This window comes from Eptesicus fuscus, chromosome 4 (genome assembly GCF_027574615.1).
Source record: "Eptesicus fuscus isolate TK198812 chromosome 4, DD_ASM_mEF_20220401, whole genome shotgun sequence".
In the NCBI taxonomy this organism is placed as follows: Eukaryota; Metazoa; Chordata; class Mammalia; order Chiroptera; family Vespertilionidae; genus Eptesicus; species Eptesicus fuscus.
The window spans coordinates 58,767,310-58,790,437 of record NC_072476.1 but is presented as its reverse complement, the minus strand read 5'-3'; the positions used below and the strand labels follow the sequence as shown (position 1 = coordinate 58,790,437).

Below are 23,128 nucleotides of genomic sequence, written 5' to 3'. Positions count from 1 at the left end.
GCCCCAAGCCATTCTCACGGTTTCTTTTGCTACCTTTTGATTTGACGTTTCCGAAAGCAGTATGGTCTTGCTTTGGCCTCGGCTCAGCGGTCACTAGGCTTAGTGGACAGTCTGCGGCTGGGCTAACACCGTCTTCTGCACACATGTGTGCTGACACTGGCTCCCGGAATCCTCTCATCTACCCATTCCCGTCCACAGCAGGTTTGTGGTGCAAGTCCCAGCCATGGTTCTATCCAGGGGTGCAGCTTCAAAACTTAACTACAGGAAAAGCACCACCATGAAGTTTCTCTAGAATTCATCTTTTTGTCTTAAGTACAATTGTGAAACATTTGGGGTCCCTTGCTCCCAAGAAAATGTTATTCCCCGCTTTTCTTTATAGACGCCATTTCCTTCCTGGAACATTGCAAACAAAACAAGCTCTGGGACCTGTGGGAGGATTAAGAATGACCTTTAGCTCAGGAGCCAGGCAGCACACTACAGGAGATTCTGACCTATTTTCCTTCTGTGTGTATAATATTGCACCTCTCTGGAAAACACTGGCAAGGTCACAAGCCAGCCTCAAGCAGACGCTAAAGAGTCTCAGATAAATGGCCTTCAATCAGTAGAGAAATTGCCTAAGTACACACCAGGGTAAAAGCCAGTTAAAACCTGTGAAAGGTGTCTTCCGTTCAAAGGAGGTGCTGAGATTTCTTTTTAAAGGATAGGACATAAGGCATTCATAATGATAATACCATTTCCTCACACCACCTATTAACTGACAGTTTGAGGAGCACTTTCATGATCGTCTCATTTGATTTTTTAGAGATAAGCGTAATAGAGCAATGATATAGTCAAGTTATACAATTATATAATAAAAGCCTAATATGCAAATCAACCAAACAGCAGAATGACAGGTTAGCATGGGGCAGGGCCAGCGAGCGGGCGGCACCAGGCCAGCCAAGGCAGGTGCTAGTGGGCAGAGGGAGGGGACGGCAATCGGGGTGGTGGTGGTGACCAGTGGCGGTGGCGGGGCGATGGGGGCTGGGGCCAGAGCTGCCTCTTGGTGGTCAGTGCGCTCCCACAGGGGGAGCACCGCTCAGCCACAAGCCGGGATGAAGGCTGGCGAGTGCAGCGCTAAGGATGTCCGACTGCGGCTCCCCAGGGAGTGGGCCTAAGCCACAGTCGGACATCCCCCAAGGGCTCCCAGACTGCAAGAAGGTGCAGGCCAGGCTGAGGGACCCCCCCCTCCTGTCCCCCAGCGCACGAATTTTAGTGCACTGGGCCTCTAGTATTTAATCAATAAGGGGTAAGAACACTCATCTTAAAGAAAAAAAACAAACTTCCTATGTGTTTAAATAGTTAATACAACAGATATGGCAAATAAGGGCTAACGTATGATAAACAAGTACATTTAATTCAGAAAGAAAATAAACATTTATGAAATACCTACTAAGAGCCAGGCACTATGCAAGGATATTGACATGCATTATTCCACTTGAGCCTTACAACAGGTTGGCAGTACTAGATATTTTACCAAAGAAAAGAATTGACAGTCAGAGAGGCCTAGTTTCACTGAGGGCATATAGTACAGCTTCAAAGCCCATTGTCTTGCCCTCAAACCACCGTACCTCAAGTTACTCAGCATGAATATTGCCTTCCATTTCTTCTTTTTCCTTTTAACTTTCATCATTCCTTTGATTGGAGGTGATCACACTCTCCATAGCTCCTGTCATCATTACCACCATTATGGTGATGATTCATAGACCCCACTTAATACATCTTACTCTTAGATTCCCCCTCTTACCTATGCTATGCCACATGTTCCTTGAAAGTAGGTCTCAAGTCTTACTCGTTTTTATATCTTAAGCAATATTTTACATACTGTACTGTATCTAATATCTTACCTAATAATAGACAAACATGTAAATTGACCGTACCTCTGCTACGCCACCAGCCAATCAGGAGTGATATGCAAATTAACCCAACAAAGATGTCGGTTAATTTGCATACACAGGCACCGAGTGATGGGGGCGGGTGGGACACTTGTGTCATTGCCATGGCGACGATGCAGGTGTTCTGCCCCATCCCCGGTCTCTCAGGGCCTCTGGGCAGCGTGGGAAGTCAGGGCCACAGTGGAAAGAGGTGGCTCCGGGCCTCAGCGTGGGAAGTCAGGGCACAGTGGAAAGGGGCTGGGCTGGAATGGAAAGGTGGTGCTGGCAGCCAGGTAAAGGAAAGCCCATTCTAGCACGAATCTTTGTGCATCAGCTACTAGTCTGCTCAGTAAAACTTTTGAATGAAACTATGTGGAGCAAAATGTTTATAATCCAACTAATGTTATAATCTAGCTAAAAGATGGTGGTGTAAAGTTATGTATGCCTAGCTGGTTTGGCTCAGTGGATGGAGTGTCGGCCTGTGGACTGCAGGGTCCTGGGTTCAATTCTGGTCAAGGGCATATGCCTGGGTCACTGGCTCAATCCCCAGTGGTGGTGGGGGGCAGAGGGGAGACGTTCAGGAGGCAGCCAATCAAGGATTCTCTCTCATCATTGATATTTCTATTTCTCCCTCTGAAATAAATAAAAATATATTGAAAAAAATAATAAAGTCATGTTTTCTTTACCCTCTTTCATAAAACCTACTAAGTGGATAAAATTAAAAAGGATGGAAAAAAATTGAAAAGGATGAAATTTTGATAGGAAAAGTCCATCTGCAATGAAACTAGGAAATAGCTAAAATCTCAAATTACATTACCTGCCAAATATGGCAAATCTGGACTGACTCAAGGGAGGCTACAGAGAGCTGAAACACACTTTCTGGGTTCCAACTACAACACTGGTATCTCTAAAAGTAGTTGCTATAAGGGGCCTAAGTTAGGATCTTTTACTTAGAGCAAGGACTAAAGGTGTGGGTGGGACATGAGAAATACAGAACCTCCCTCTGGAGGATTGTTCTACATTGTGTAGAAGAGAGGATGGTCAGACAGATGGAAGGAAGTTATTGGGCAAAATATACTTATTTTCCCTCAAAGTAGAATTCCTACTTACGAGGCAAGGCAGGGAGGATGAATAAGTAGCAGTGGCAACCAGCTTTGCAGGAGTTGATCAGATTCAAACAAGCAGCTACAAATAAGCACAAATAACAAACAAGCGATTGGAGAGTGGGCATCACCACCATGACCCTTACTGACATCGTGCCTGGGTGATCCACTCTCTCGAAAGGTCAGAGACTGTGGCAAATGTGGTTGGAGCTACTGTGAGCAATCAGATCCCACCTGAAGCCTGCAGCTGCCCGGCTTACTCCTCGACTCCTCTCCACAATTCTCTCCACTCCAGGAGAGAACCACTTTCCCTTCAGAACAGAATCTATATTTTCATAAGCATCTAGGCATATTAATAACACCAAAAGCAAGTAAAACCAAAGACAAAAACAAAGGAGGGAAGAAATCCAACAATCAGAACGCAGAAGAAGAATAACATTCTTTTTAAAAAAATATATTTTATTGATTTTTTACAGAGAGGAAGGGAGAGAGATAGAGAGTCAGAAACATTGATGAGAGAGAAACATTGATCAGCTGCCTCCTGCACACCCCCTACTGGGGATGTGCCCGCAATCAAGGTACATGCCCTTGACTGGAATTGAACCTGGGACCCTTCAGTCCGTAGGCCGATGCTCTATCCACTGAGCCAAACCAGTTAGGGCAAGAATAATATTCTTAAAAAGAATAATTCCTGCAAACAAAGAAATATCTGAAGATGCAAATTTAGCTCCACTCCCAAAGGAATTTTAAAAATACATGTCTTTGTAGAATAATGTATAAATGAAATATAAGAGATCAAACCAGAATAGGCCAAAGAAGATAAAGTAAGATAAAAGTGATAAAAAAAATTGTGGATAAAACCATCCTAGAAATGAAAATCACATTAGGACAGATATTATTGAAAACATAGTCATGATGTAGAAGTCAGACTAAAGAGAACAAAATAGCATTTACAGGGGAAAAACCCAAATAAATAAAAATTAAGTAGGGAGAATATGTCTGCTATTAAAAACAGCCAACAGCCAGTCAGTGTATGGAATAATTATATCCTCGAAATAGAGAACAGAACAAATAGGGCATGAAATAAAAATGTCAAAAATAAAATTAAACTCCACTAAAATAAAATAGATCTGCAGATTGAAAGAGATTCCAGAGGAAAGAAACCTGATAACAGAAGAATCAACATGAAGACACATAGTAGGTCAAGTAACTTGAAGGCCAATAGAAGAATCCCATGGGCCTGTAGGCAGAAAAAGCATATTTCCTGAGAGGGAAAAGAGCAGGCTGACTTCAGATTTCTCAATAAAGAAATTCAATGAGAGAAAAAAAGGAGACAACTACTTAACTATGAGATGAATCAAAATAAAGTCTGAAGAAAGGTGAAAGGCTTAGTGTCACAGGACTGAGTTGGAGCCTTGAGTCCATTTACTTATAGAAATAAACCAAATGCATGAAAAGTTACAGTTAAAGAATAGAGTGCAACTATTATAAATCCTAAACATAAAAAATAACATAAACATATAATAATCCAAAATCATCAGTAAGGAAATTAGCTTTTTTTCTTCTCTCCTCATTCATAGCATGGAGCCATAGCTACGATCCAAGTTTTCTGAATTCAAGAAACAAAATGTACTTGGTAACTTACAGAAATTGATGTACAGTATTTAAAAGTTTTGGATTTGTAAATGATTTCTGAACATCCTCTAAACAGTCTTTATATTTTTATGGTTTTCTTGTTCATTAAGAGGGCTTGGAAAGGCAGGGATTGTCAGTAGGGACAATGATGAAAATGTTAAACCACTTGGTTAAGAGAATGTATCTGGCCATGTTGGTGATGATTTCAGTTTTTCAGTATTAGGAATACTCTGAATCTCAATCAGAGTGATTAAAGTAGGAAATTATGTTATAAACAATGAAATACCATGCAGCTGGTAAGAGGAATGAACTAAGTCAACAGGGACTAAGATGGGATGATGTTCAAGTAGTGTTGTTAAATAAAAAATTAAGCTGCAGATTTACTTTGATACCTTTTTGAACAAAAGAGAAAACTGTAGCCTGGCTGGCATGGCTCAGTGATTGAGCATCGACCTATGACCCAGGAGGTCATGGTTCGATTCCCAGTCAGGTCACATACTTGGGTTGCAGGCTCTATTCTCAGTGTGGGGCGTGCAGGAGGCAGTCGATCAATTTTTTGATGGAGTCTTTAGCGTTTCCTATGTATAATCATCTGCGAATAATGACTGTTTTACTTCTTCTTTTCCAATTTGGATATCTTTTATTTCTTCTTCTTGCCTAATTGCTATGGCTAGCACTTCCAGTACTATGTTGAACAGGAATGGTGAAAGTGGGCATTCCTGTCTTGTACCTGTTCTTAGGTGAAATGGTTTCAGTTTTTGCCCATTGAATATGATGTTGCCTGTAAGTTTGTCATATAAGGCTTTTATTATGTTGAGGTATGATCCTTCTATTCCCACTTTGCTGAGGGCTTTTATCAAGAAAAGGTGTTGGATTTTGTCAAATGCTTTTTCTGCATCAATTGATATGACTATGGATTTTTATCTTTCAATTTGTTTATGTGATGTATCACGTTTATTGATTTGCGGATATTGTACCATCCTTGCATCCTCAGGATAAATCCTACTTAGTCATGGTGGATGATCTTACTGATGCAATGCTGGATCTGATTTGCTAGAATTTTGTTGAGGATTTTGGCATCTATCTTCATGAGGGATATTGGCCTGTAGTTCTCTTTTTTTGTGGTGTCTTTATCTGGTTTTGGGATTAGGGTAATGATGGCTTCATAGAACGAGCTTGGAAGTGTTCCTTTCTCTTGAACTTTTTGGAATAGTCTGAGGAAAATAGGTTTTAGTTCTTCTTTGAATGTTTGGTAAAACTCCCCTGTGAAGCCATCTGGCCCCAGGCTTTTGTTTGCTGGAAGTTTTTTGATGACTGCTTCAATTTCCTTCATAGTTATCAGCCTATGGAGATTTTCAGATTCTTCCTGATTGAGTTTTGGAAGGTTGTATTTTTCTAGGAATATGTCCATTTCCTCTAGGTTGTCTAGTTTGTTGGAATAGAGTTGTTCATAGTATTTTTTTTTACAATCCTTTGTATTTCTGTGGGGTCTGTTGTTATTTCACCTCTTTCTTTTCTGATTTTGTTTATTTGGTTCCTCTCTCTTTGCTTCTTGGTGAGCCTGGCTAGAGGTTCATCAATCTTGTTTATCCTTTCAAAGAACCAGCTCTTGGTTTCATTTATCTTTTGTATTGTTTTTGTTTTTGTTTTTTTTGGTCTCTAAGTCATTTATTTCATATCTTATCTTTGTTATCTCCTTCCTTCTGCTCACTCTGGGATTTTCTTGTTGCTTTCATTCTAATTCTTTAAGTTGTAGAGTTAGATAATTTATTACCAGTTTTTCTTGTATTTTGAGGTAGGCCTGTAGAGCTATAAACTTCCCTCTTAGGACTAGCAGGCTAATTTTTAAGTTCATAATTTTGTATGGCATGTGTATGATTTTATAAATATCCAAATGGCTCTTGGCAGAGAAAAGGTTCCCCACCCCTGTTGTAAAGGGATTAAAGGGAGGATCAATTGAGAACATCTGTGAAAATGCTTGAAAACAGCATAAAACATTGTATATTGTAAAGTGGTATATAAGAAAGTATCCACCTCACTCCCCTACTTTTGCTCATTTTTATTCCCAGAAGTGCTCTTTTGCAGCTTCTTGGACCCTCTGGCATCTTTCTCTCACCACTCTTGTCTTGGTTTGCTGCTTGCCCACCAATTACCTTGTGAGAGCCTCACCACACAGATTTGCCTGGCTGCTGACGACAGAGAACTGGTTGATAATTTTAATAGAAAAGATGCTTTTGATTGTTTTTTCTCAGAGAAACTGTCTCTGGCTGATAGGGCTCTATCAATGTGGCTAAGATTTCTTACTATAACCCTAGATACCCCCACCAATGGAGGGCACCTGCCCATCTTGGCTCTCTGTGCTCATTCTGCACCAGCCTCCAACGGGGAGATGATGGGCTCACCAATTCCTGGGAAAGGCAGTCACTGTTTCTCCCTAGTTCTTCTCCATGTGAAAGTTCACAGATTGGTTTGAGGTCAGTATGCCACTAAATTGACGTCCATCTATTTTGGAAACTTTCCTCAGAACTTATTAGCAACATCAGTTGGCCACCAGATAAGAACCCTAAGTACCAAGATGTCTCTGATAAGCAATAACCCACGTGCCTGGATCTCAAGCGGAAATCGTGTCTAGGCTTCATGCCTCCAGAAATGCTTCTAAGGGCAAAGCAGCAACGGAGGGAACAAGTTCAACACAAAAGCAAGACCCTAAGTGGTTTTTGTAAATGAGAAGTGATTTGGAGAAACACGTGTTTGGTGAGTGCTAAAGGCCTTCTTCTCAAGGCCTTCCCAACACGTTCTCTCATTCGGGTACACGCTCCTCTCAGCCACCTCCTATTCATCCTCAAGGATTAGTTTCATGCCATTTCCCCAGGGAGGCCTTGCCCCATTCCCTCCCTGTCCTGTGTCCTGTTATCATCCATTCGCATGGCTGCCCTTTTATTTTGCAGCATTTACCACGTCATTCACATTCGTCTTGCTGTATTCCCACCAAAGAGCACAATGCCTAGGAACACATAAATATTTGTCGGCTGAATGTACAAATGCTATACCTTAAAATTCACAATGCAATTAACAGGGTTTAACCAGGACTCTGACAGCTTTGGTTGAAGTCACAGACAATGAATGCCACCTACCGCCCCCCCCCCCCCACCCACACAATATAAAGCAAGGTGCGGGACCACACATGCAGGGCTTCCGTAGGAGGTTGTGAAGAAAAACCAGGTTTGCTCCCTTTAGCTTCTGGCTCCTCACCGGCATAAGGGATTGAAGTTGAGAAGTCACTGATGTGGGAAATCAGAGGGTTTCTATAGAGCAGGGAGTGTGCTTGCCCTTACCACAGGCTGATGAGAGCGACTTTCTGAAGACCACTTAGATGTCAGTGAGGATGTGGAGAAAAGGAAGCCCTTGTGCACTGTTGGTGGGAATGTATACTGGGGCAGCCACAATGGGAAACAGTATGGAAATTACTTAAAAGATTAAAAATAGGACTACTATATGATCCAAAAATTCCACTTATGAATATTTATCCAAAGGAATTGAAATTAAGCCCTCAAAGAGATACCTGCACTCCCATGTTTATTGCAATATATTCATAATTGTCAAAATACGGAAGCAACCTAAATGTCCACTGATGGATGAATAAAGAAAATTTGACACACACACACACACACACACACACACACACACAGGACTAATATTCAGCCTAAAAAAAGAAATCCTACCATTTGCAACAATATAAATGAAACTGGAGCATGTTATGCTAAATAAAATAGACCAGGGAAAGACAAATACTGTTTTTTTCTCACTTATGTGTGGAATATAAAATAGTTAAACTCATAGAAGCAGAGTAGAAGGGGATCAGTAGGGGCTAGAGGAGTGGGGGAGATGGGGAGGTGATGGTCAAAGGGTACAAGTGTCAGGACAGGCTCTGACAATGCCTACAGGAAGCCAAGACCAGACTCCCTGCCCCTTATCTCTTCGCCCTACCTTCTGCTCCTTCAACCTGGGGGCACTGCGTGGTGGGAGGATGGCAAGAAGCACTTGGCTTCCCGCCTAAAGCAGGCCTAAGCTGAAAGAGTGGAACAGCTTTCATTTTAATTGCATTTCAGAGTTTTGGCTTCGATATAAGACTAGTTTTATTAGTTACTGAAATGAGACCTATGCTAAAATTGACCACAGGACTTATCATATTAAGAGTTGTCCTGGAGAAATTATAAGACCTGGCCTAGATTTTATTGCTGGGGGTAGAGAAACAGCCACCAACGTGGGTTTTTAGGGACATATGTGAGAATAAACAGTGTTGCTTTATGAGTGCCCTACCCAGTCCCTTTAGTTGAATGCAACAATCTAATCTTCACTTAGCCACGGTATGTAGGTATTATCCAAGTTTATAAGAGATGGTGGAAGGAAGATTCAGGGGTTTAGACAAATTGCCCTGCGTCCCAATTTGGTAAATCTCAGAACTAGGACTGAGACCCAGGTGTAGGACTGCATGTTCCATTCTTTGCCCTCTCCATCGCAAAGCATTTTCAACTTTAATTCCCAAACTTTTTGTGTCTTGCTTGTAGGTCCCTGGTTCTGAACTGGCCTTCTTTCTCACTATTTATAAGCCAAGTCATCTGTAACCAAAGACAGAGGGAAAAATGATAAGATGTGCACATTAACGGAAGGGAGGAGCCATCATAGTTCATTCAGGTGAGAATAGTGAGTTGAGAAGGGAGGAGCAGGTGGGGTGGTAGTAATTGGCTACCACAGCAATAAAAACGTGTCAGCTGGGGCAGAGAGAGAGGCAGGGAGGATGAGGGTAGATAGGAGGTGGCTTCGCACCAGTCCCCAGGGTCCTTTTATAGCTGCTCTCAGCTGCAGAGTTCTGTAGCTCAGGTGGCCTGAGACCCCTGGAGACCCTCTTGGCACTCCGTTGGCAAAGTTGACTTAAATGAACTCTATCCTTGAGAGAAGGAAAAGCTTAGTGGTGTAGGACAGGGTCATGTTCACGGCAGACGTTTTCACAACACATCTTACCTGAAATGAACCGTGTCACCCCCCTCTAGTAACGAGGGGCCAAGAAGCACTTAAACTCACAGAAAACAAGGCTCTTTTACAAACTCTCCCCTATGAAGACAACTGGAAAAAGGATAAATAGAGAGTATGTTCAAGTTTGGAACAAATGCATCGGCACTATAACCAAGTTACTGGTATCCATGCTGTTTAGGGCCACTAATGTGGCACTTGTAAAGATTCACAGAGAAAACTTATTTCATAGAGTAATTGGGAGCAGAGACTCTTAAAATGATCTGGGATGTGTTGATCTAACAAACGGGCTCCATCACTGTTATGCAAAAATCTTAATTAGCCCAATAGGGTTTCCAGTTCTGGCTGGCTGCTTATTAATCAGGTATATTGCTAAAAACTGTCCAAATCAAAATAAAAGGAAAGAAATCATTAGAAAATAAACCATAAAAGTATGTATAGGAAACTTATTAGGTGCCATGTACCATTCTACATGTTATCACAACAACCCTCTGAGGTGGGCACTGTCCCATTCATGGGTGGGAAACTGAGGCTGGAGAGCTGTATAAGCTTGCCCATGTGTGTAGTTTGGGAGAGGCAGACCCTGGACTCCGAGTCAGGCTTTCTGGCTTGATTTTCTGAACTGCGTGAGTGGCCCATCTTGTTGGGCACTTTGCCAGCCTCTCTCTAGGAAGAGTGTAAGCTGCTGGGGTCACCTGGCTCTGCCAGGGGCTGTCATTCAAACACCTCCATCTCATCATCTGTGAAGGGAAGGCAGTCATGCCTCATACTGTTGATGGGCTCTGTTAGCTCTGTCATTACAGGAATCCCAAAACCCTTGGATAATCCTTTATATGCATACCGCTTGGGAGGTTCCAGAAGTGTTGGGCATAAAATAATTTTCAATAAAAGCACATGTTGACTTTAAAGAAACATCAGGCTGGGCATGCTTTAACGAAGATGGAAAAATGATATGCAACACTATCTTAAGACGCCTGTCCTCTCCCACATCGTTGAGAAGTGAGAGAAAAACTATTGAAAAAAGTAATTAGGAAGTGAATCAGAATATGTCAGTTATAATAAAAGTAACTTTTAGAAACCATTTTATTTTACAGTCCAAACCATGACAGACGAATGCAGATGCTCATATTCCAAAGGTGACTGGAGGGGTGAATCCAATGTTGGAAAGACGTGTCACCTTTGAAGGTGTCCAGTTCGTTAACCATGGCAAAGGGATTCCCGAAGTCAGGTCAGTGAGCCTTTCCTCAATCCTGACTTCAGGGCAAGAGGTGGCAGGCACAGCCAATGACACAGCAGACTCTCGCAGTGGTCCAAGTCCTCTGCAACGTTAACTTTGTGTGACGTATACGAATAGCCTGCTTATTCATTCTTTCAACCCATTATTACCGAGTACCTTCTGCATGCCAGGCACTAGGCCGGGAGCTGGGGATACCCTCGTGAGCAAGACAGTCTCTACTTCCACGAAACTTACTTAACTAGTAATAATAAAATTAGCATTTAGTTACACTTGTAATAAATGCCCTCAAGGAGAAGTATAAAATGAGAGCATATACGATGGTGACCTGAGTTTGTCTGAGGGGTCAGAGGAGGCTTTCTGGAAAGAAGTGATGTTCAAACAGAGATCTTCAGGGTAAGGAGGAATGAGCTAAGTGAGGAAGGGCTGGAAGGTAAGGCTGGTGGTGCAGAAGAAACAGCAAGTGACCGTAAGGGCCTGAGATAGGAAAACCTGTGGGCAGGCCTGTGTGACTGGTGGCAGAGGGTGAGTGTAGCAGGAGACGAGACTGGCAAATCGGCTCCCACTGCCTGTCTAGAATTCTGTGAGCCCACTGGGGTCCTGAGCATAGAAAGGCAGCCAGCCATTCCCCTACACGCCCCAGCTTTAGAACTCAGACTTGGTGGCTCATTCTGTGAGCTTATCTTTAGGAAGCGTTCTCCTACATTTCACAGACCCAGATATGGAATTTTTATCGTCCATCTACAAATGCCCACATTGTACCAAGTATCTAATTACAGTAAGACAAACCAGCCTGGCTGGCCCGTTGAATTAAGCAGGCGGGAGTTGTGAATGACGCATCTCCAGTCACACACGGCAGAATCATCTGACCCCAACATGACAATTAAGCAATCATAAAATATCAGAGCCATCTCTTGCCACTGCTAGCCTCCTGTCCGTGTCAGAAAGGTAAAACCAGTGGAGCAGGTACGTGAAGGCCTGGCATTCAGTGAAACAAACCCCAAGCACTCACCTAGAAACCTCAAGCCTCTCTCTTCTCTCTGCCTCTGTCCCCTTTGCCATCAGTCAAAATGGACCCATTGTCACCTGGAAAAGAATGCTCCCAAGTCTCCCTATGCATTCAGCAGACAATATATAATTTAGATAGCTGTTTTCATGGAACACCCAAGTGCTTTATAAACAGTAATTAAGCTTCTTTCATACCCAGTAAGAAGGCGTATTTCCACTTTACAGCTGAGGGAAGGAATCAAAAGACAAGCACATGTTAAATGTCTGGTGGGAGAGGGCTGCTGCCACAGTTACATTAGGAATCTCATTAATCTGTGAGGCTCCTTGTAAGCCTAACCAGAACCACTGCTGGCACTAAACATTCTAGGTTTTTAACACCAATGCTTCATTGAGACTTTCTTCCTTTCATCTTCCATTATTCCTACAGAAAACTTACAGAAACTGGGGGGATAAGGATCCAGCCAGGAGAAGGTCCTCATGACTAATTCAGACGGGGATCCTAGAGCTGGTCTGTTGTTAGGGAGACAGCCTTTTCATATGAAGAGAAAATGGTGTGATTCCAAGGCCATACCCCTGCCTCCTGTCTCTATCTTCACTGCCTAGTCTCCTTCCAACAGCCTCGTTAAGACTACACACAGCCATGAAGAAAAGAATCATCTCTTTTCTTAAAAAGTATTTTGGCCTTCCTTCAAATTTATCAATTCTGATAAAATCAACCTACTGGGAATAATCCAGTAGCCATCACACTCACATTCTAGTCTCCTTTGAATCAAAACATTTTTCTAGCCCGTCCGATGTTACTAGAATGATTACTTTGTGAAGATTATTCTACCTCTAAACCGGTACCAACATTTGAGGGCTAGCATGGAGAAGTGGTTAAGAACACAGATGTGGGGATCAGGTTTCTTAGGCTTCACTGTTTATTAGCTGCGTGATGGGCAAGTTTCTTAACTTCTCTAAACCTTACTTTACTCACCAACAAAATGAGTATAACAGGGCTGTGGTGAGGAGAAATGGGACAATGGATGCAAAAGGGTATGTATCCCACAGGAAAACCCTCAACAAATGCTAACTATGATGGCTGTTCCCCTAGTGTTGCCTGTTGAGGGTATGTCCTAAACTTATAAACAGGCAGGGTCCCGGAGCAGACGGACACCCTGCTCCCACTTTCTAGAGTCACCAATAAATAATATCTGTCCTAGGAAGATCATTTACATTAGGGCATCAGAGAGCACTTTGGTGTGGGGAATTTTTTTTTGTTGTTGTTTTTTAAGACAGAGTTAAGGGCTTGAAATGAGACAAAGGCAAAACAAATACCAGAAGTGCAATGTTAACATTTTTATTGAACTGAAATTGGTGTAGAACAACAGGGGCCACCATAGCTGCTGAGCTCAGTAACAACTGAAAGGTCCCTGTGACATTTTACCTTCCAGAGTCCTAACATGGTTTGGATGGAACTGAGAAACAGCGTATATAGTATATATGTAGTTTTTAACACTTCAAAATATTTTGAAATGAGCCTCACAGCCTTGTTCAGTTTTTTAGGTTACATAGAAAGTGAATAATATCTCCTGTTGCCTTCATTTAATAGTGTCCATTAAATACCCTTTCCCAAAATGTTTCTCTCAAAGTGCTGGTTATAAGTTTCCCCCAATCTGGTACATGTAATAAAAGGATTTAGTAACACTTGGGGAAGTAATAAACTGTAAGAACTTCAGAAGTAGTAAAGGCATATACCAAGCACACATGACAACACTCACCCTGCCAGAAAGACAATGAACTGCTAAAGCGTTTCAGGCAAGTTCCAGAAGCAAAGAATAAAGTAATGTAAGAGGTAAGGCAACCAAGCAGTGTTGGAACTAATGGACCATTTGTGGCTAAACCTCATTTCAACATCTTGCTTTCAACATGCAAGTATGCATTTATTTTCATAATAAAGTGAAATACTTTAAGGGAAAAGAAAACTCCTCTAACAGTTAAAAGATCCATCAGAGATGAACGCAAATTAATACTGAATTTTTTGAATCAATGAATGGAGCAATGATAGAAACTGACCACACCAATTACTTTTGAGAGAGCCAGTCCTAACATCTACCACTAGAGGTGAAAGTTAACCCTCTAAATTACTCCATGAGAAATAAAACCCAACAAGATAGAAAATGAAATCCCCACATAAAAAACAAAACCACATCTAATTAATGTTCTTTTTGGTTTATATTAAATTAGCTGCTCATTCAATTTAGAATCAATTTATGAGTGTTGGTAAAAATCTTCAAGAATGCTTCAAATTATTTTAGATGAAATGTGATAAAACATAACTCACTCTCTCATCTTGACAATGCTCTTTTACATTGTGTCTTTCAAAAAAACTAAATAGATTCTTCGACCAAAGTAACGAAGTGACCACACATTCCTGCAGGTATTACTCGAAAGTATCTAAAAATCTAACAGTAGGACATGAAAAATGATATAAATATTTTAATAGACTTATGCCCACCTTCAAAAGAGATGCAGCCTCAGGTAGCAGCAGAGTCAGAGATTTATAACTGATAGATACACATTTTATAAGGATCTGCCCATGGTACACAACAAATGTCTAATTTAAGGCTTTTATAGGTTGGTGGTCAAGTCTATGGGTATACAGTGCTGGATTTTTGTGAAGCATCTCCAGCTTCTATTACCCAATTTGTAAACCCGAAGACGTGCTGATGTAGGTGGGTAAGTACTCTAAGGGCTAACAATTAACCAACTAGAAGACTTGTCTGTAAACAAGTTCTGAAATAAGAGTTGGCAGTGAAACAATTGAGAAGGTGCCTCTCATCTTGTAGAGGAAAAAAGTGATGTGTGCCTGCTGATAGATGGTTAAAAACAAACAAACACACAAAACAACAAAACACAACGGCAACAGTTGAACTTCATTTCAAGACTGAGATTTTGAGACCTAAGGTTTAGCACTACATCCAAGCCAATGGTTCTCATACTTTAGCTTGCAAGTCACCTGGAGGATACTTAGGAAAATGTGGATGACCTCCTGGGCCCTACACCCAGAGATTCTAATTTGGGTGATGTAAGTGGTCCAAGCACCTTGTTTTTGAGAAACACCACTCATAGCAATAGCAGCACACAATCTTTGATTAAACACCACTGAGGTCATTATCTACAGACAAGTCCCTCAGCAGACTCCACCACAATAATATGAGGACCAAATTTACCCCCAATTAAGTTTCCTTTCCTATCTTTTTTGCAACTGAAAGTTTGAAATCAATGAACATTTACTAATGATTGTACCAATTCTTAGGAAAAAGGAAGAGCACCAGGGATCTCGATGCTAAAAGAAATCGAATTCCCTAGGAGGTCCATGCTACATAGAAATTAAGTTTCTGCAATAATGTTATAGAGGTATAGTGTAGAGGGTCTTGTTTTAGTCTTGGTATAGTTTGTGTACTTTTACTACATTATCTACTCTTTCCAGTTAATGTTTTAGAAGAACTCCAAAGAGAAAGTTCATCTACATGTTCTCTCAGGTTTTCTAGAAAATAACATTTTTCTGGTTTATAGTGATACACAACGAAGTTATTTATTTCTTTTTGGATGCTGGAGACAAACATCTTTATTAAAGATACTACCAAAATTTGGCAAACATTTCAAAACAGATTTGTAAACATAATGCTTCCCTTTTTAACTGGCAGCACTTTGAAAAGACAATACGGTAAGACAACACAACTTGAATCAACATTAGTTCAAAATCCTTACATTTTGACATAACTTATGTTCCCACATGATAAAACAAGTGATAGTTTAAATCAACGTCAACAGATAAACTCCATGAACTGAAAGTTTGTGCTGTTTGATGAATCACAGTATGCTATTGTTAAATATATCCACTCTTTTTTATATTCCTGGCACCCAGGATGAAGAAAAAAATCTTTAAATATACATTTCATGTAGGTAATAACTTCTTTGCACATCTCTCCTCAAAAAATACTTTATAGCAGTATATAAATAGGTTACCTACATATTTAATTTTATAATTTTGCCCCAAAACTATAGATTCGTTTCATTTTCATAACATACCAATTTTGCCCAACGACAAAGCTGACAAACAGTTGAAATGGAAATGCTTTTGTCTTTCACAATAGAAGTAGCAATTTGAAAAAAAGACACACAAAAAACAACAAAAACAAAAACCTACAGTAACACTCGTCAGTTGTTTAACCTGAGCGTTTGGCCTACTAAGAGTAGCAGCTTGTTTTCCTTCACGCACGCTCACATCCACACCACCTCCGCACACACACAGGTCGCGCACACGCTTTCAGACGCTGGTAGGCCACAGTGTGCTTCCCGTTGCTCCAATCAGGTGGGAAGCAGTGTAGCTAATGATTAACCACACTATATACATAACTAGCAAACACCTTAAGGCAACCATTGCAATGGGGGGTTAACTTGCAGGGCACTTTACCGTTCTAGATCAAGTCAGCCTGTGTGTGTACACACACACACACACACACACACACAGACACATATGTGTGTGTATGTGTAGCTACACACATATACATACTCATAGACCTTTTTATTTCTTAACCCTCCAATACAATGTTTTAATTTTTTTGTATTTTGTGCAAATTTCTAAATATTCTACCATTTAAGGCAAAGAGTTTGCATTAAGAAAGGTCAGAAAATAGGCTTATGTTTATCCAAACGCATTTCACCTTGCACATTACTGGTTTGTTTTTTAACACACATAACTTTGAAGTGTGGACACTGGATCCCCAATATCTAAAAAAAATCATTGCTAATTACAAACAAGTTTATAAGAAAAAAACAAACTGATTTAAAGTATAGATACTGGATCCCCAATATCTAAAAAAAATTTACTTCTATTGACAAACACAAGTCTTGAGGGGGAAAAAAGGACCAGAAAAAGCAGCTTCAAAATTGCAGGGAAGTAAAGAAATTGAGGGTTGTGGGGAGGGGGACAGAAAGAAAAAAATAGTTAACTCAAGTTGACAAATACTGAAACTTTCGACAGGCAAAGTTTCCTTTTTTAGAATCTTAGAGCAACTCATTTGGAATTTTAAATAAATAAGCTTAAGTTTATTCACATCTTCTGGTCCAAGCAGAGCTCTAGTGCCATGCCTCTGCTTGCTGTTGGTCAAATTCACCTATCAGTCTTTTGATATGAGCCAGCTTGTTATGAAGATACTCGCATCTGTATTTTTCTTCATGGTAATTGGGACTAGACTGTGGATGGAAAAGAACAGGAGGAATCAGGTTAAATAATTTGTAATTACTTCCCAACTTCATGTCAGAAAACCAACAGTGATGATACCTACCTGCTTGATCTTTTGATATTCTTGTAAGACTTCTTCATGAACATTCTACAAAATTAAAAATTAGAAATCAGAAGAGAACTTTTTTTGTTGTCAATATATACAGTTAATACACATTTGAAAGGATGTGGGGAAATATTGATGATGGGAATGTAAATCAGTACAATTACTAAGGAAGGTAATTTGGCAACTGTTATCAATACAGCAAATGCAAAACTGGCTTGGCACTTAGACTTCCTTTCCGATTTACTGGTGTCTGAGTGAAATGATGTGTGTGGAAGGTCACTTGCTGCAGCACTGCTTGTAAAGCAAAAGATAGTAAACAACATCTAAGTGTCCATTAATCCATGCAAAGGAATACTAAGGAGAGCATTAAACAAGGAAGAAGTGTTTATGTACTTATATTTAAAAATTCTCTAAGATGCATTGTATTGTTCAGTTAAAAAAGCAAAGTGCAGAACAATTTATACAACTGACATCATTTGTTTAAAAGAAGGAAACAGAATATTATATTCTAAGAATTTCATTAATTCCAAGATGCATATTTCTTCTCATCTTAATGAAATCAGGTAAAAATGTATCATAGTTTAACTTACTTGAACATAACACAATAGTGTATCTTATCATTACACCTTTTAGATTTAATTATATATGGTATCTGTGTGAATTTGCTTGTGTATATACCTCTTACACACACACACACACATACGTGCCTCTGAAAGAATACACTGGAAACCAGCACTACTGATTATCTCTAGGGGGGAAACCTGGGTGACTGGGGAAAATGGCTAACCCTTAAGTATCATGTAACCTGATGTGCGATGGATCTAAGCAGATTCCAAATGCTGACATTTATTCTGCACAAATCTATAGTCACCTCATTTTATGGATGGGGATTTTGAGGCAAGTTAAATAACTTGCCCAAAGTCACAAAAGTATTAAATGGTAGGAGCTTGGAACCAAACCTAGCATCTGGCTCTGGAGCTACTCCTAATCACCAAACAATCCTTGGAATATAATCATGCTACGCTGGTAAATAACTACATAGAAAACAACAAACCTGAAACACACATCACCGTCTTCTCGAATCCTCAAACACCAACTCCTCTGGCAAAATATATAATTCTAGGCGGCTTGTTTAAGAGAGTAAGGCCTCCTAATAGAAGTCATAATGGATATCTAGGGCACAGGCGCTCCCCTGTGGGAAAACTCATCCATTCTCTCGCTCGGTTCCTGTCAGAACAATGGCAGTGGGCCGGGATGGCGGCACCATCTATGACTGTGAAGTGCGACGAAGTTATCTGGTCTATGCAAGCAAGGAAACACTCGTTTATATTAATCCTTTTGCTAAGAACCATGAGAATGCTCAGGTCAGGCTTCTGCTGCTCTTTGAGCTGTAGTAATTATTACCACTTAAAGTAGGAAAGTGAAAAGTGATCACTACCTGCTAACAAATGTCTGTCTCTGGAATAGCTGGAAGCACCATGTTTTTCTCCACTTAAACCTCAAACTTCTGTGGTATTAAGCCCCTTGTTATATTTTATGTCTACATCTTCCATATTCTATGCCAGATGGAGGTTATTTAAAAATTACTTAAAGTATTGACTTGGAATTGCAGTTTTGGGGAACAGTGCCAGATCTAGAGCTATAGCCTGAGTTGAGTTGACAATGCAATAAAATGCTTTGATGAATCCAAAATCCAACTTGTTTTCCTATTTATTTGTGTTTGGTATTCTTCGCAATACACTACACATGTATTGCTGCAGCACTGTATGTATTAAGCATATATTACATGTTTTATACATATTATGTTAAATAGAAGGTTATTTTTTTCCACTGACAGAAATACAGGTTGAAGCACTAGTTCAAATATTTAGTTACCAGCTAACTTTAAATGGAAGCTAAAAGCTGCAGAGAAGCTGGTCAGCAAGAAGACCTACTCTGAAGGCTCACAGGATTCCTGGGGGTTGGGCCAGACAGAGATAAAAGTAAAACATGAAAGTCAGCCGTCTATGAACAAATGCATTTACCTGATACTCTTTTGAGCCTGGAGAAAGGCGCTTTCGTTGTGCATCCAGTTTGATAAATCTTCTAGCTACGGTCTCCATTCTGGCATGCAAGGCCCTGTATTCATCATACTCCGCATTGAAGTCAGCCTTGTAATTCTGGCGTTGTTCATAGGAGACGATAGCAATATATTTTCTAATAAGGAAAACAGTATAAAACATAGCCATGTCACTCCTTCCAAGACCTTCCAGGCGAAATTCTCCCACGGAAGAGCTTAAGAGCTTCCATGAAGGAGAATTAGTTTAAAAAGACAGAGGGAATTATGCGGGAATCTGTCTGTAGGCCTTTCACACCTGCTGCCACCAAGGTGCCTCAGGCTTCCTCCCCTTTTTCCCTTTCTGATTAGGCAAATATTTAAAATACAAAAGGGAAATTGTCGTTTAAAAAAATGACACAGTATAACCTGTGTAACAGAAAGGCAGTGTTGTGCTATTAGTCTAATTTACTTTCTTAATAAAAATGCCATAAAGCTGTTTTACTTTGGGGTATGAACACTTCTAGGGACCTGGTGAATGAAGACCATTTTCACAGAGTGTCAGTTTACTCAGTGGTAAGTAAATTAAACCAGCATTTTAATACTCATATTATTTGTTTGTGGATCCAGGGACTGGGATCACATCAGGGTCCTTTGCACTCTGTGCTTCTGTCGTGGAATGAAAATCCCTTGACTTTATTGAGATAAAAATTGAGATTTCAAAGCAATTTCAAACAGGTAGCCCCAGGGGGTGCATAATATTCTTCACTGTGGGACAACCTTGGAGTTCAATCCTCTCCAAAATAGTTTCAGATAACTTTCCAGTTATATTTAAAATGCAATAGCACAGATACCTACTTGGAAATGTGAGAAAAGTAATGCAGTGAGCAACCTTAATGTCCTCATTAATATTTTTATTCATGCTGAGTTAGGGCGGAGGTTTAATTTTCTAAGTGTAATGGAGACTACGATAATATGCTGTTTTAAAGCTGCCCTGCTGGTGTCTGTGCTGTAAAAGGAACACCGCCAGCCCTGCAAGGAAGCAATCCTTTCCAGACGGGGATGTGCTCACCGCACTGCAGAGGGAGCCCACTAGGGAGACAGTTCCCGGGACAGCATGTGAGGAGATGGCTAAACAGATTGTGAAACTCAGGTTCATTCTGTAATGCAAAATACTCATTCTGCTTTCTCAAAACCACACTCTCAATATTTCATTTAATAAATTCCTTAGGAAAATTACAAACCGACCAACAGCTGTGTTGCTATTACAGAAGATTATTTGATTATACTGGCATTTTAACAAAAAGCATTTTACTATTTTTATCAAAAAGTATGATTTCTACAGTTGGTTCTTAATGCAGAAATGGAATAAAATTTTTAAACAGTTTGGACAATTCACAACCAGAAGTAGAAGTATTCTTATTATATAAAAATTAGGAATACTGTAATTAAGTATGCATTATTTAGAAGTTGACCATTAAGGTTTTATAGTATGATCTTTCAATTTCTTATGAAAGCAAGTTAAGTTTAATTTTTATAGTTTTGGTAATTTTTCTGAAAATTCATGTTTCTCACCATTTTAGAATTTTTTTTGGTATATATACAAGACTTAGTTTTTTGTTAAAATAAATTGCTTTTACTTAAATAAAGCAAGCAATCACATAGCTTATGTATTTTTGTAATTTTTAAAGAGCTAAAAACATGATAAGGGTACAGAAATGCACTGATGAGGCAGATACATCATCAGTAAGTTAAAAAAAAAATTTAAATATAGAATTAACTGATTAAGTTGAAAAAACACAGCCTTGCTCCCTGGGGTGAAGGTCAGAATTATTTTTCAGTCTCCCTACATGATCTGTCATATATAATAAGTATATATCACTAGGGCAAAAAAGAGAAATTCAAAATCCATCCCGAGAGAATGAGAGCACAGTACTGCAGTTGCTATTTGAGGGGGGTGACAACTCCCATAGCACTCTTAAGGAGAAACGGGCTTGCAGTTGGAGAAATGAACCCCCCATCATTGGTGGAGACAGGTGCTGTCCCTCAACCGACCCTTCCTGGGCCAACTCAGTGGTGCCTGCTTTTCAAAGCTCCTGCACAGAATCCAAAACCATACACTAATTCAGATGAGAGAGTACTAAATATGGCTTCTTTTTAGTTAAGAAGAGATGATAACCAGTCTTACGGTTTTCTGCTGTATCATTCGACAATAAATATAGCTTTCACACTACTGTTAAGCAAAAGTAACACATTTATGTATAAAATATTCTCTACTCCAAAAATGAACATTTCATGGGACATTGAGGGTTAAATAGCATAATTCAACTTTGTCCATCATGAGATGGTACTAAATTGAGAGAAACTTATTCATACAGCCCAGATTCCATTTTCTATTCTACATTCAAGCTATTTTGCACGTTTGTTCATTTTTTAAGCTATCGACAGTCAGACCTGTTTGCTCTTTCACTCTCCATTTTCCCAGGCTCTTGCAACTTAATTATTTTCTTCTTATGAAGCCTTTGAGTCTGTAAAAAAGCTAGAATTATGTGTCCAAGTTATAATTTCTGTGATAGCCAGTTACAAAAATGTCCCCAGCTCAGCGTTTAGCAACTTGTTGCCACAACAAGAAAAACATTGTAACCTGTAGTAAAGTGAGATGGTCAAATTTTACTATTCTCTTAAAATTAATTTGATAGCATAGCTTTGTTTAAACAAAATCAATCTATCTCTACTTTGTATTAACTGCAGAGGTTTAAGCACTTTATCAGTAACACATGCAGAGAAGGTCTGTGCATTGATAGACTGTCAGCTTTGAAGAGTCCGATCCCTGAAATCTTCCATAATCAAAAGCGTGGCCTGGCCCGGAACAAAGGACAGGCTTCTCCATACTTAAAGCCCCGAGCAGAGCTCTGAGCAGGGGGAGGCACAACCTGCTGACGCCGACTGGGTGGATTTGGGACAAGCAGGCTTAATGGCAGCCTTTCAATTGCAGGGGTGGCTCCAGGACACTATTTCTGGAACTTCTTACTTTTCTGATTTGCAAATTATGGGAAAAGAATTTGCAAACTTTCTAAAATTAAACAGGTCTCTCTCAATGGCAGACATCTGAACTTACATCAAATAATCTGGGAGTTCAATTGTTGAAGAAGGCTCCATGGAGGCAGTGCAACCCTCTTTAACTCCTACGAAGAAAAAAATTCAAGTGTTCACCAACGGTATGGTTATAAAATGCCTATATTTCTAAAATAGATCAGAAACATCTGGAACACTTTTCCTCAAATTCTCTTCTTCCATCTCAATAAGCAACAGTGAGCAAGGAATACAATTGAACACGAACAATGGAGGCCTATGACCAGCGCCAGCAGAACCGACGCCAGGCATTGAAAGCACCCTGGCTACTGCAGTGTCTGCACAATAAAGGAATTCCATCTTAACCCAAGGTCAATCTTCTATTCTTTCAGCAACAGTTGTGGCATCTGCCCAGCAATTCAAAGTCTGTGGTGGCAGATGCAGCCAGACAATGGGAGATAAAATTTTACATTAACATCTACTTTTCATAGTATTCAAACAAGGAAGATAAGACAGTGAAGTCAGGTAGCAGACTGCTTCAGTCACTGTATTTTTACTGCTACCCTTTTTGTATGCAGACAGTGGAATTGGGTAGGAAAATTTCCCCTCGCTTTAAAGTAATTTAAAATAAGTTATTACTTAACACCGACTTACACTCCTCTAATCACTAACCCTCATAACAGATTTGTTTTTAAAAGGACAAGTAAATAGATAAAGTGCTAGTCACTCAGAACTATGCTATGAAGTGTATAAAATCCCTCAGT

The 23,128-nt window shown here is 40.0% G+C and overlaps 1 protein-coding gene across 2 annotated transcripts in view; it reads right to left on the bottom strand.

Moving 5' to 3' along the window:
- Positions 1-13,244: 13,244 nt before the first annotated feature.
- The window catches only part of ELL2 (elongation factor for RNA polymerase II 2), an 84,570-nt gene continuing 74,686 nt past the window's right edge, over positions 13,245-23,128 (bottom strand). Inside the window, exons 9-12 of one of the 2 annotated variants that reach the window (XM_054715052.1) lie at positions 22,411-22,477; positions 19,282-19,453; positions 17,255-17,299; positions 13,245-17,162 (exon numbers count right to left, since the gene is read on the bottom strand). In XM_054715052.1, the coding sequence (XP_054571027.1) occupies positions 17,046-17,162; positions 17,255-17,299; positions 19,282-19,453; positions 22,411-22,477 (401 nt within the window). In that variant the 3' untranslated portion in view covers positions 13,245-17,045. Of the gene's footprint in view, positions 17,163-17,254; positions 17,300-19,281; positions 19,454-22,410; positions 22,478-23,128 lie in introns of those variants that run through there. The other variant, XR_008555846.1, reaches the window with a different exon arrangement.